The sequence below is a fragment of the Ceratotherium simum genome, chromosome 4 (genome assembly GCF_057802395.1).
Source record: "Ceratotherium simum simum isolate JZ-2026a chromosome 4, ASM5780239v1, whole genome shotgun sequence".
NCBI classification, from domain to species: domain Eukaryota; kingdom Metazoa; phylum Chordata; class Mammalia; order Perissodactyla; family Rhinocerotidae; genus Ceratotherium; species Ceratotherium simum.
The window spans coordinates 51,150,806-51,165,020 of record NC_141903.1 but is presented as its reverse complement, the minus strand read 5'-3'; the positions used below and the strand labels follow the sequence as shown (position 1 = coordinate 51,165,020).

Below are 14,215 nucleotides of genomic sequence, written 5' to 3'. Positions count from 1 at the left end.
TACATATGTACAAAAATTAGGAATATTTTTAAAAGATTGTTTTAATTTATTGAACTATTTGCATTTTATAATGTTTCCATTCCTTCTTATAGAACCAGATTTCTAGCTGATATTTTCCTTCAGCATTTAGAACTTCTTTTAGGATTTCTTGTAGAGTAACTCCGCCAAGGATGAATTCTTTCACCTTTTGTCTAGTTAAAGATGTCTTTATTTCACCTTCACATTGAAGGATATTTTTACTGAATATGGAATTCTGAATTGACATGGTAGTGGGTATTTTTTTAATGGTAGTGTTTTTTTTTTCTTTAAACATTTTTAAAATGTCATTCCATTGTTTTCTGTCCTCCATTTTTTTCTGATGAGAAATCATCTGAAATTCTTATCATTGTTTTCTTATTCTCTTGTATATATTGCCTCTGTTTTTTTCTGACTGCTTTCAGCCCTGTCTTTGGTTTTTAGAAGTTTCACTGTTATGTGTCTAGTTCTGTTTTTCTTATTTATCCTGCTTGGATTTCTCTGAGCTTCTTGGATATGTCATTTGTTGTCTCAATTTTAGAAAATTTCAGCCATAATCTCTTCATTTTTTTCTTTTGCTCCATTTTTTTCTCTTCCTTCTGGGATCCACTTACATATATCTTGGACCATTTGGTCTATTCTGCTTTGTTCTTCATTCTTTTTTCTCTCTGTGTTACAGTTTGCATAATCTCTTTTGACATGCCCTTAAGTTTACTGATTGTTTCTTCTGCTGTGTGGGCTTCTGCTGAAAGTCCATCAAATGAATATTTCATCTCTGATATCATGTTTTTTATTTTAGCACCTCCCATTGGTTTTCTTTAATAATTTTTATCTATCTGCTTTCATCTCTCTGCTTTAATTTCCCTGGTATTCACACAAGCTGTCACCTTTTCCTCTAGATCTTTTAATGTATTCATTACAATTATTTTAAATAATTATTCTTAAATATTAATTAAAATAAGTATTTTCAAAATAATTATTTTAAAACCCTGATAATCCCAATATCTAGGCCGTAACTTAGGTTATATTTAAGATTGTATCTGATGATGGTGCATCCTATTTTCTTTCTGTGTCTGCTTTACAATTTTGATTTAATGCTGGACATTCTGTGTAAGAGAATAGTAGATTCTGAGGTAAATTATACTTATACTCAGAAACGGGTATGCCCCATCTTCTGTCGGGCTGTGAGTATAATTGGCTGTGTCAATGTAGTCTGTAATTTAGCAAGGTTTGGATCTTCTCTTTGCTTTAGTTATGTTCAATGCATTACAGGCTTTAAATTGCCCCAGTGGTAAATTGCCCCTGCCTTGTACTTAGTGAAAGGCCTAGAGCCAAAGGGCTCCTCCCAGTTCTCCTGCTATATTCTTAGACTCTTGTGGGCCCTACATGCCTGCAACAGAGAGGGAGTCCCTCTTAGTGCTCCCACCCCTCCTTCAGCAATAGACCGCTTTTATCTGGGACTCATTGCATGGCCTAATTCTCCAGCTTGACCCTCAGATTTATGCAGGTCCTGTGTTCCTGAACTGGTGAGAGTTTCTATCAAGGCTCCTGCCTCTCCCTAGTGTTGGACTGTTTTGGGTGGGAGAGTTTATATACACAGACGCTGCATGCCTGCATCTCAGAAGGGTTCACACTCGGCTGTCCTGCCCTTTTCTCTGTGGCAGACAACTGTTGTCTCCTATTCATGTAAAGTTGGAGGGTGGGAGGTTTTCTCTTGAGTCTGCTGATCCACCCTCAAACTTAGGCAGTTCTTTTAGTTCATTAACTTACCTTGCAACTTTGAGTCTCCAGTGGACAAAAAATATTATTCTGTTGGCTATTTGATTTGCTTTCATTGTTTAGGTGGGAGCAACGTTTCTTATAACTTTCTATATCCTAGACAGAAGCAGAAGCTCCCTATTGCATTTTATCCTTAACTCTTGCTTAGATTTGATTCTCTCAGAAACAAATGATAAAAGAATGATTTGAGTTCAAGTAGTTTATTTGGGAGACGATCTCAGGAAACCCCAGTAAAACAGAGGGAGGGGAGACAGGGCAGAGAAGGAAGCCTACACAGTGTGTTAAGGAGTAACTGTGGTGCAATCCCAGTGGGGCCATCTGGAAGACTGTATGGAACCAGCCTTAAAGAGGAAGCTGGGTATTTAACCACTAACTCCCATCTGTAATTGATTAGTTGCCCTGCCTGTGGGTGGAGACTGTTCTAGGTCAAAAAAGACAGAGAACAAAGGTGCTTGCAGTAGAAAGTTGTTGACATGAGGGAATGTGGGTGGGCACAACAATATCTGTTAAACTCTCCAATGACACTTATTACTTTATTTCTCAGACATGCCAGTATACTAAAGCCTGATGTTATTGAGCAAATGATTCATAGCTGATTTAGCTTTGTATTCTCCCAGCATGGGGAACAGTCAGAAGATAATCAATCAATATTTATTAAAGTACCAATATGTAGAATTCTGGTTAGCTCTTCTTTATTTCCTAAACTCCTCCCAAACCCACATCCTCACCCTCCCCCGCCCCTCAGATAACGTAATTTGCTCTCTTAATTTGTCAAAAAGGCTAAATTCATCTGACTGGTTGGAATTTTTACAAAATCATATTGATTTTCTAGCTAATTTGAATGTATTATGATTTGAAAATATAATTTCCAAATGTGAACTTTATCTAACAGATATTTTATACTACTTGCAGCCAACAATGATAAGACGTCCACCAACAATTGTTTGCTACATTTGTGGTCGTGAATATGGAACAAGATCAATTGCCATCCATGAGCCACAATGTCTGAAAAAATGGCATAATGAAAACAACTTGTTGCCTAAAGAGTTAAGGAGACCAGAACCTAAAAAACCAGAAGTCAGGACCATTACCGGTAAGTTTTTGGAAAAAAAGACTTGAGTGCATAAGGGGAGACTTTTCTCTCTAAACTTATAAGAGTAGAGATATTCTTTTCTTATTTGTTTAAGCAACTGAAATCAGCAACATTTACTGTCTCGGCTACAGCCAAATACAAAAAACGGTTCTGGAATGCCTGCCCAAAATGTTGTCTTCAGATGCTGAGATATAAAGATACTACGTGCTGGAAAAATTGTGCAAGAAGAGGGGGCCACTGGAATTTGCTATATTTCCCAAAAATTACTTTCATGTATTATCAAACATAATACTTAAAAAATGTAAAGCTTAAAAAACTTTTGGGGATATCTGGAAACATGTTTTCAAATACAAATGTGTCTTAGTGTTCGTAGAGCAGGGGTACCAAAACCAAATGCTTACAGAGTCCCCTAACCAGGTTATGAAATTGAATAAACTGGTCCAGGTATGAAAAAAGGGAAGTTGGGGACTATGGTGAGCTGAGAGCACCAGCTCTCTCTCCAGTTCCAGCTGGTGTTATTCATTAAGACATTTAGCCTAGTGTGGTCATACATTTCAATAACACACAAAAAAACTGGAAATCTAGACATCTATATGAAATGTCCAGGTTTTTAAAATTTTGCAATTAATACTTTGTAAAGCACTGCATGAGCTAAATGAAACTGAAACTCCATAAACTGCCATGTGTGGTCTCTTTACAAGCTTCATGCTTACTCATTTAGGATATGAGAATAAAGTAGTTCAGAGAATATTTTTGCCATACAAGCTCAGACTTGCTGGTCACATTTCTACTATTGTCATTTTCTCACTTGAGCCCCTGATTCCTTTCAAAGGAAAATCTTTCTTGGTTTTAGGAGGAGTAGCTAATTGAATTCAATTCATTCATTCTTCTTATGTAGCTATAGATTTGCAGAGCCAGGAGGTCATTTAGTATCAATTAGTCCAAAGCACTCTTGTTAGAGATGTGACCCAAAGAGAGTTTTATAGCAACCCACAGAATGGAATCCGATTTGTCATGGTAAAGTTCTAGATGCTGCTAGCACTCAAACTATTCAGTCTTTGCTAAGAGGAGGACTCTGAATACAGATGGGTAAAGAGCTCAAGATGAAAACATCCATCTATTGAAATTAGAACATTTGCCCACAAAGAGATTGTTTACCTCATTAAAACTCTCTTCCCAGCAATTCTCATTTGGTGTCAAAACTGTGTTTCCTTTACTTCTGATCTTTATCGCTTTCTCTGCTTGAGCATAATTATCACACATCTAGAAGAGGTGAGAGAAACTACTAGTTTGAAAGCCCAGGTAGGTTCATTTTTCTGTTATTGCCTACAGATGGAACAGGTAGGTCCTATCACTGCACTTCCCTGCAATTTTCCTCTTGGCCTCATGCTATTTTTATTTCTGAAGGTGCTCTTTCTCACCAGGCCCAGAGAACTCCCATTACCATTTCCATCCCATGGACTTACTGTGGTTGCAGAGTTCAAATTACCCTTCCTGCAGATCCAAGGTCAAAGGCTTATGCAAAAACTTAGAAATGTGATGAATCATCTATAAGTGAGAATCAATGAATACTCTGGAACTTCCGAGTCTGTATTAAAACTCATAAGAGTAAGGAGAAAGTCAGCGCCATTCCTTTTCACGAGTTTTCAAAGCACTCAAACTACACATTTGTATCCTACATAGAAAGTCGTACTTGCTTTATCCAAAGGAGAAATTCTGGGTTTGCTGGTTTTTAATTTCCCATGGAGCAAATAAAAGAACATTAGGAATGGGCATGTTAAGGAATCTGAGGTTTGCTATGCTTGTGTGAGCCATTAGACAGAAATCGTGTAATAGCCTGGGCTTTAATGAAAAAATATGTGCTGTGAAAATGATTAAAACTGTGTTATATATTTTTGAGTGCCTGGCTACATTTTGGGGGGCCTATTTGGGGTAATTCTAAGACATAGTTAGTTTAATGTACTAAAGTCATGCTATTTAAATAAGGTTTATTAAAGCTAAATCCCACACTGTTTCTCTAAAATAAAGCCATATGCTTTTTTTCCTATGCTCTGCCAATGAAGATTATACGTCTCTCAGCGATCTTTGCTGTTTTCTTAAGGACACTTCTCATCAGATTGACTAGTCTGTTTGTATTCTTCACTTTAATGATTTAAAGAATCTTCGAGTTTATGGCCATAAAGAGATTATAAATTTTTAGGATATAATTCATCTTAAATTCACTCTCAACTGTCAGTTTTGGCTTCTAAAAACATTCCACTGAAGGATTACAGAAGAGGAAAATACAAATACATGTTCTTTTCCTTTTGTAAGCTTATATTTAGAGGCAACTGAAAGAAGGCCAAAAGTTATATTTGCAAGATAATAATGTGTAAGCAAAGATGTTAATAATTAGTGAAGAATGCATGTCATAACACATAAAACAATATCTTCCCCTTTTTAAAATCCAAGGAGTGAAAAATCTCTGGTTCATAGCTAACTTTACTCAACCTTTGGGTGAGCAGCACTGTTTTTTTGTTTTGTTTTGTTTTTTGGGGGGCAAAAGTAATAGGATTTGTTTAAAAGCCTCAGTCAACAGGTATTTCCTGATAATATTTTCCATAAAGTAGAGTATGGTTCTCCAGAATGAAAATTGATCCATTTTACCATTTTCTTTTCCTTTTCTTTCTTTTCTGTTCTTTTTCCTTTTTTTTTTTTTTCTTTAACTTTCCAGCCAAAGGTTTCTACGATCTTGATGCCTTAAACGAAGCTGCTTGGACAAGTGCCCAGAGTCAGTTGGTTCCCTGTATTATTTGTGGGCGTACTTTCCTGCCAGACAGACTGATTGTTCACCAACGATCCTGTAAACCAAAAGTCACCAAGTAAAGCCCTTTCTCCCTGCTGAAGTGTTAGAGCAATTACATTCTTCTGAAAGAGATTGTGATATGGTGGGAAGGGAAAAAAGGAGCCAAGGAGAGGAAACAAAGAAAACTGGAATTGACCAAAGGCTGTCTAGCACAGGAAGCCCAGCCCAGTGCTCTGGTGGCACAAGTGTGACCACTGTGTGATGGGTAAATGTTCTGCTTTTAACAAGTGCTGCGTGCATGTGCATAGACACACTGCGGGGCATGCATATCACACTTTTGTCAGGCAGAATTATAAGTGGGCTGTGCCTCAGCAGAGCTGGCATTTTTGTCTCAAGGAAATTTCAGAGCCAATTGTTGTCATTTTATTTCCATTCTATTTTCCCAAACAAGATTTTCAACTCACAATTAGGACTATTATTCAATGAACAGAGGCTTTGGGTGGTCACTTCAGGCAAGTCCTTAGTCTCAAGAAAAATTGGATTCCTTCCAATCCCTGTGCTTTCTGAAATAACATGCCACTCCCTGCTTCCTCTGATCCAGGGAAATGTTTTTAATTGAGTTCTTAATTGGGAATCTTCTTTACTCTATAAAATTGTGTAACAGGAGAGACGTTGAAAAAAGAGCTAAGGACTTAAAGTACTAAATCCATATGTAACTCTACTCCCTTACTAATAGTGAGAAATGTTACAGAGAGATTTCAGAATTTGTGCCAGCTTCCTATGTCAGAGATTGCTGCAATGCAATCCATAAAATGGGATGAGCCTTGCTCCTTCCTTCTACAGGAGAAGACCAGCAAGGGTTCTCTCTGCCCTCATAGGGGCTTATATGTGTTTCATTGTTGAGGGATAAAAGCTGCCAGGAAGTTCTGTGCCTCCCCACCCAAGGCCCATGCACAGTAAGTTGGTTGTGAGACTGCTCTGTATTTTAGAGTCCTTGAACGTGTATTCACAGAGGTGGGGCTCTCCTGGGAGGATGCCAGGCCCAGGGAGATGCTCTGCCCAGGAAACTCTGCTCCCCCAGGCAGTGCTACTTTGTCTGGACTCCCAGTGGTTTTGCTTGAGATCTTTGTTCATTTTATGGCTGAACTTCAGGGCAATTCTGGATCCTCTGGGTTCCTGCAAGCCTCGCATTCATGACCTTACACAGCACAGTTTGCTCCAAATTATATAAGCAAATTTATTTGACCTAATATTTTGGTCATACATCTATATATTATAAAAGTTTAGGTTAGGATAATGATGCCAATCATTCAGTTTTTCCTGCCTGTTCTAAAGGAAGCAAGAGATGAGCTTTTAAAAAAGTCTTTAGATACCCTCAAATAAGATTATCATCTTGTGAAAGACTAGCAGTTAATGACTCATAGTTGATGGTTCAGTTCTTTTATTTTGCTAACAAAAATGACAACAACATCTAATAACTCACACATCTGTGAGTGTGCTGTGGGTCAGGCACTGTGCTTAGTGCTTCCTATACGTCAGTCTACATAAATCTCACATCACCCCTACAAGTAGATATCATTATCCTTATTTTACATGTGAGGAAACTGATACATAGACTAAATAGCTAACTCAATGTCACACTGAACTTGAGGTAAGAGATGGAGTAGGGAAGCAAACTCAGGACTGTTGGTCTTCCAAACCCATAACCTTTCCATTGCCGTTTGTATGCTAGACATCATCATTAATAAGATTAACTATACTAAGGCCAATGATCTGACAAATGTGAAAAGTTTTGTACAACATTTAGTAACTAAGGCAAATGGGAGTCTTAGCATGCTTGCAGTTCAGCTGCTCGTCTGGGTTTACCTTTTTTTTTTTTAATTTTTTGTTTATTGCAGTAACATTGGTTTATAACATTGTATAAATTTCAGGTGTACAACATTATACTTCTATTTCTGCATGGATTACATCATGTTCACCACCCAAATACTAATTACAACCCATCACCACACACTTGTGCCGAATTATCCCTTTCTCCCTCCTCCCTCCCCTCTTCCCCTCTGGTAACCACCAATCCAATCTCTGTCTTTATGTGTTTGTTTGTTGTTGTTATTATCTACTACTTAATGAGGGAAATCATACGGTATTTGACCTTCTCCCTCTGACTTATTTCATTTTGCATAACACCCTCAACGTCCATCCATGTTGCCACAAATGGCTGGATTTCATCGTTTCTTATGGCTGAGTAGTATTCCATTGTGTATATATACCACATCTTCTTTATCCATTCGTCCCTTGATGGGCACTTAGGTTGCTTCCAAGTCTTGGCTATTGTGAATAACGCTGCAATGAACACAGGGGTGCATGTATATTTATGCATTGGTGTTTTCAAATTCTGTGGATAAATACCCAGCAGTGGAATAGCTGGATCATATGGTAGTTCTATCCTTAATTTTTTGAGGAATCTCCATACTGTTTTCCATAGTGGCTGCACCAGTTTGCACTCCCACCAGCAGTGTACGAGAGTTCCCTTCTCTCCACATCCTCTCCAACACATGTTGTTTCCTGTCTTGTTAATTATAGCCATTCTGATGGGCATGAGGTGATATCTTATTGTAGTTTTGATTTGCATTTCCCTGATAGTTAATGATTTTGCACATCTTTTCATGTGTCTGTTGGCCATCTGTATATCTTCTTTGGAGAAATGTCTGTTCAGGTCTTTTGCCCATTTTTTAATTGGGTTGGTAGTTTCTTTGTTGTTGAGATGCATGTGTTCTTTATATATTTTAGAGATTAACCCCTTATCAGATGTATGGTTTGCAAATATCTTCTCCCAATTGTTAGGTTGTCTTTTCGTTTTGTTGATGGTTTCCTTTGCTGTACAGAAGCTTTTTAGTTTGATGTAGTCCCATTTGTTCATTTTTTCTATTGTTTCTCTTGCCTGGTCAGGCATGGTGCTTGAAAATATGTTGCTAAGACCAATGTCAAAGAGTGTACTTCCTATGTTTTCTTCTAGCAGTTTCATAGTTTCAGGTCTTACATTCAAGTCTTTAATCCATTTGGAGTTAATTTTGTGTATGGTGTAAGGTAAGGGTCTACTTTCGTTTTTTTGCATGTGGCTATCCAGTTTTCCCAACACCGTTTGTTGAAGAGACTTTCTTTTCTCCATTGTGTGTTCTTGGCTCCTTTGTCAAAGATTAGCTGTCCATAGATGTGTGGGTTTATTTCTGGGCTTTTGATTCTATTCCATTGATCTGTGTGTCTGTTTTTGTGCCAGTACCATGCTGTTTTGGTTACTATAGCTTTGTAGTATATTTTGAAATCAGGGAGTGTGATACCTCCAGCTTTGTTCTTTTTTCTCAGGATTCTTTTACCTGTTTGGGTTCTTTTATTGTTCCATATAAATTTTAGGATTCTTTGTTCTATTTCTGTGAAAAATGTTGTTGGAACTTTGATAGGGATTGCATTGAATCTATAGATTGCTTTAGGAAGTATGGACATCTTAACTATGTTAGTTCTTCCAATCCAAGAGCACGGAATATCTTTCCATTTCTTTGTGTCTTCTTCAATTTCTTTCATCAATGTTTTATAGTTTTCAGTGTACAGATCTTTCACCTCTTTGGTTAAGTTTATTCCTAGTTTATTTTGTTGCAATTGTAAATGGGATTGTATTCTTAATTTCTCTTTCTTCTACTTCGTTGTTAGTGTAGAGAAATGCAACTCATTTTTGTATGTGGATTTTGTATCCTGCAACTTTACCATATTCGTTTATTACTTCTAAAAGTTTTTTGGTGGATTCTTTAGGGTTTTCTATATATAAAATCATGTCATCTGCAAATAGTGACAGTTTCACTTCTTCCTTTCCAATTTGGATCTCTTTTATTTCTTTTTCTTGCCTGATTGCTCTGGCTAGGATTTCTAGTGCTATGTTAAATAGGAGTGGTGACAGTGGGCATCCTTGTCTGGTTCCTGTTCTTAGAGGGCTAGCTTTCAGTCTTTCACCATTGAGGATGATATTAGCTGTGGGTTTGTCATATATGGCCTTTATTATGTTGAGGTACTTTCCTTCTATACCCATTTTATTCAGAGTATTTATCACAAATGGATGCTGTATCTTGTCAAATGCTTTCTCTGCATCTGTTGAGAGGATCGTGTGATTTTTATTCTTCATTTTATTAATGTGGTGTATTACGTTGATTGATTTGCGAAAGTTGGATCATCCCTGCATACCTGGAATAAATCCCACTTGATCATGGTGTATAATCTTTTTAACGTATTGTTGTATGTGATTTGCTAGTATTTTGTTGAGGATTTTTGCATCAATGTTCATCAGTGAAACTGGCCTGTAATTTTCTTTTTTTGTCATGTCCTTGTCTGGTTTTGGTATCAGGGTAATGTCAGCTTCGTAGAATGAGTTAGGGAGCTTCCCCCCCTCCTCAATTTTTTGGAAGAGTTTGAGAAGGATAGGTATTAAGTCTTCTTTGAATGTTTGGTAGAATTCACCAGGGAAGCCATCTGGTCCTGGACTTTTATTTTTGGGGAGGTTTGTGATTACTGTTTCCATCTCCTTACTGGTGATTGGTCTATTCAAATTCTCTACTTCTTCTTGATCCAGTTTTGGAAGGTTGTATGATTCTAAGAATTTATCCATTTCTTCCAGATTGTCGAATTTGTTGGCATATAGCTTTTCATAGTATTCTCTTATAATCTTTTGTATTTCTGAGGTGTCTGTTGTAACCTCTCCTCTTTCATTTCTGATTTTACTTATTTGTGCCTTCTCTCTTTTTTTCTTGGTGAGTCTAGCTAAAGGTTTGTCAATTTTGTTGATCTTTTCAAAGAACCAGCTCTTGGTTTTATTAATTTTTCTATTTTTTTGTTCTCTATTTCATTTCTTTCTGCTCTGATTTTTATGATTTCCCTTCTTCTACTGATTTTGGGCTTTGTTTGTTCTTCTTTTTCCAGTTCCTTCAGGTGCATTGTTAGATTGTTTATTTGAGATTTTTCTTGTTTGTTGAGATAGGCCTGTATCGCTATAAACTTCCCTCTTAGAACTGCTTTTGCTGTATCCCATAAATTCTGGCATGTCGTATTTTCATTTTCATTTGTGTCCAGGTATTTTTTGATTTCTTCTTTGATTTCTTCATTAACCCAGTCATTGTTCAGTAGCATTTTGTTTAATCTCCATGTATTTGTGGCTTTTCTGATTTTCTTCCTATAGTTGATTTCTAGTTTCATACCGTTGTGGTCAAAAAAGATGCTTGGTATTATTTCAATCTTCTTAAATTTATGGAGACTTGTTTTGTGGCCTAATATGTGATCAATCCTGGAGAATGTTCCATGTGCCTTTGAAAAGAACGTGTATTCTTCGGTTTTTGGATGGAATGCTCTGTATATATCTACTAGGTCCATCTGTTGTAGTGTGTCGTTTAAGGCCAATGTTTCCTTATTGATCTTCTGTTTGAATGATCTATCCATTGGTGTAAGTGGAGTTTTAAAGTCCCCTACTATTACTGTGTTACTGTCTATTTCTCTTTTTATGTCTGTTAATAATTGCTTTATATATTTAGGTGCAGCTACGTTGGGTGTGTAGATATTTACAAGTGTTATATCCTCTTGCTGGATTGTTCCCTTGATCATTATGTAATGCCCTTCTTTGTCTCTTTTTACAGGTTTTATTTTAAAGTCTATTTTGTTGATATGAGTATTGCTACCCCAGCTTTCTTTTCATTGCCATTTGCATGGAGTATCTTATTCCATCCCTTCACTTTCAGTTTCTGAGTGTCTTTAGGTCTGAAGTGTATCTCTTGTATGCAGCATATATATGGGTCTTGTTGTTTTATCCATTCAGCCACCCTATGCCTTTTAATTGGAGCATTTAGTCCATTAACGTTTAAAGTAGCTATTGATAAGTATGTACTTATTGCCATTTTTTAACTTTTTTTCCCTCAGTATTTTAGTAGTCCTTCTCTGTTCCTTTCTCCTTCTATACAGAATTGATGGTCTCTTTAGTTTGACCTCTGTCTGAAAGCTCTACTCTTTAACTCCCCTCCTCCCTCATTTTATGTTTTTGATATCATATCTAACCTCTTTTTTGTGCATTTGTATCTATTACCCTCTTATCATGGAAATAGATAATTTTTCCTATTTGCTCTCTTCTTTTTTCCCCTTAAATCAGTCCCTTTAACATTTCTTGTAGCACTGGTTTCTTGTTGAAAAACACCTTTAATTTTTGCTTGTCAGGGAAATTTTTGATCTCTCCTTCCATTTTGAATGATAACCTTGCAAGGTAGAGTATTCTTGGCTGTAAGTTTTTTCCTTTTAGCACTTTAAATATATTGTGCCCCTCTCTTCTAGCCTGTAAGGTTTCCGCTGAGCAGTCAGCTGATAGCCTTATGGGGTTTCCTTTGTATGTAACTTGTCTTTCTCTTGCGGCTTCTAGGATTCTCTCTTTATCTTTAATTCTGGACATTTTGATTATGATGTGTCTTGGTGTGGGCCTCTTTGGGTTTACCTTGTTTGGGGCTCTCTGTGCTTCCTGTACCTGGATGTCTGTTTCCTTCCTTAGGTTAGGGAAGTTTTCATCTATTATTTCTTGAAATAGATTCTCTGCCCCTTTGTCTCACTCTTCTCCTTCCGGGACACCTATAGCATGGATGTTAGTGCGCTTGATGTTGTCCCAGAGGTCCTTTAGACTGTCCTCGCTCTTTTTAATTCTTTTCTCTTTTACCTGTTCAGCTTGGGTAATTTCTTCTAGTCTTTCATCCAGCTCGCAGATCCATTCTTCTGTATCCTCTACTCTGCTTTTGAGTCCCTCTAGTTAATTTTTCATTTCCAGTATTGTATTCTTCATTTCTGATTGGTTCTTTTTTATATCTTCCATTTCTTTGTTGACATTCTCACTGAGTTCATCTATTCTTCTCCCCAGATCAGTGAGCATCCTTAACACTCTTAGTTTGAACTCTCTGTCAGGTAGGTTTCTCATTTCTGTTTCACTTAGTTCCTTTTCTGGGGTTTATCCTGTTCCCTTACTTGGAATGTATTCCTTTGCCTCCTCATTTTGCCTCTTTCCCTGTGCTTGTGTCTGTGTATTAGGTAGGTCAGCTACATCTCCTGCTCTTGGATAGATGACCTTATATAAGTGATGCCTTAGGAGGCCTGCAGTGTGCTTTCCTCAGTTCTCAAGGTTCCAGGGGTGACCCCTATGTGGGTCCTTCTGTTGTGGCCTGTTTGCTCTCCCTGTAGGCACCCGGGGAGGCCGAGTTATGCTCCTAGCCAGCTGTTGTAATGCTCAGCTGCTTGTAGTTGTTGTGGGCCCTGCAGTCTCTTTATCAGGTGTGGGGAGCCCCAGCACAGTTGGCTGCAAGTTCTAATACAACATTTGTGTTGCAATATTTCTTTTAAGTGAGTAGGCCCCCAGAGTGGCAGGTTGTTAGGCTCAGGGGCTTACAAATGCTATAAGCCTCCAGACTTTAGGTCTCTTTTCAGCTCTCTGAGGATTGCAGCTGGGTGGGGCTGGCCTCAGGCATGGGAGCACCCAATTGTTTCAGGCTTTGGAAGGTGGGGCAAACCCCCTATGTGGGTCTTTGAGAAGCACAAGTCTTCTACAGCTAACAAGCCCCGCCACCCACAGTTCCACACACACAGTCAACACAGTCCTGCCCCGTGTGCGTGCCCCGACCTGCTGAAGTAGACCCAGTCTCTCCACAGCGGGAGCCCCACACTCTCCACCAGCTCCTTGTGCATGCCCTGCCCCACTGAAGTCAGCTCAGTTGCCAGGCTGCGGAGAATCCATTCACCAATCTATGCAGGCCCACAAGTTGCGTGAGGGCTTGTTGTTGGGTGGGGCCAGTCTCTAGGGTGGGCTGCCTGTCCCGGCTGAGCTGGATTAAATCGGTGCTCTAGTGAGTGGGGCAGACCTGGGCTAGCAGGTCCCAGGGAGTACTCCAATGGCGTCTGTGTCAGCACGCCCATACCAGGCCACAACAATGGCCGCCGCCAGTGTCCCAGTCCCTGGAGAGGTCTCACCTCTCACTGCAATGCACTCAGAGCCTATCAGGTGAGTCTCTTTTCACCAAAACACTATGCACCTTTCTTTCTGGTGATTTTCAGTTGCTTTCTGAAATGGGTGAGCTTGCGCATGGGCCCTTTAAGAGCCAGTTTTAATTTCTTTGTGAAGCAGCTTTTCTGGGGGTACTCCCCAATGTTTTAGTAGCAGGCAAAGTCAGATATGCCACTTGTCTCGATTGTGCTAGATTCAGACAGTGCCTACAGTAGGGGCGCTCCCTGGCTTAGGGCCCTGCTCCTCCAGGGAGGGCTATGGACCTTTGGGCTGCTCCCAGCCGTGAGGCGCTGCGGCTTGTGAAGGCAGCGTTTGTTCTCTCCAGAAGGGAGTTTCTGCCTCTTTCACCTCAATTAGGATTGTTCTTTGTTGCAGGAGTTCCTCTTATCCAGCTTTCAGTTCTGTCTCAGGGGTAATTTTTCCACGAGTAGTTGTAAATTGGCTGTGTCCGCGGGAGGAGGTGAGTTCCGAGTCTGCCTATGCC

The 14,215-nt window shown here is 38.8% G+C and overlaps 1 protein-coding gene across 1 annotated transcript in view; it reads left to right on the top strand.

Moving 5' to 3' along the window:
* LOC101392842 (zinc finger protein 474) overlaps window positions 1-5,867 on the top strand; it is a 28,806-nt gene extending 22,939 nt beyond the window's left edge. Inside the window, exons 2-3 of the mRNA XM_004420272.3 lie at window positions 2,707-2,887; window positions 5,601-5,867. Coding sequence (XP_004420329.2) covers window positions 2,707-2,887; window positions 5,601-5,752 — 333 coding nt within the window. The 3' untranslated portion in view covers window positions 5,753-5,867. The remainder of the gene's footprint in view (window positions 1-2,706; window positions 2,888-5,600) is intronic.
* Window positions 5,868-14,215: the final 8,348 nt, after the last annotated feature.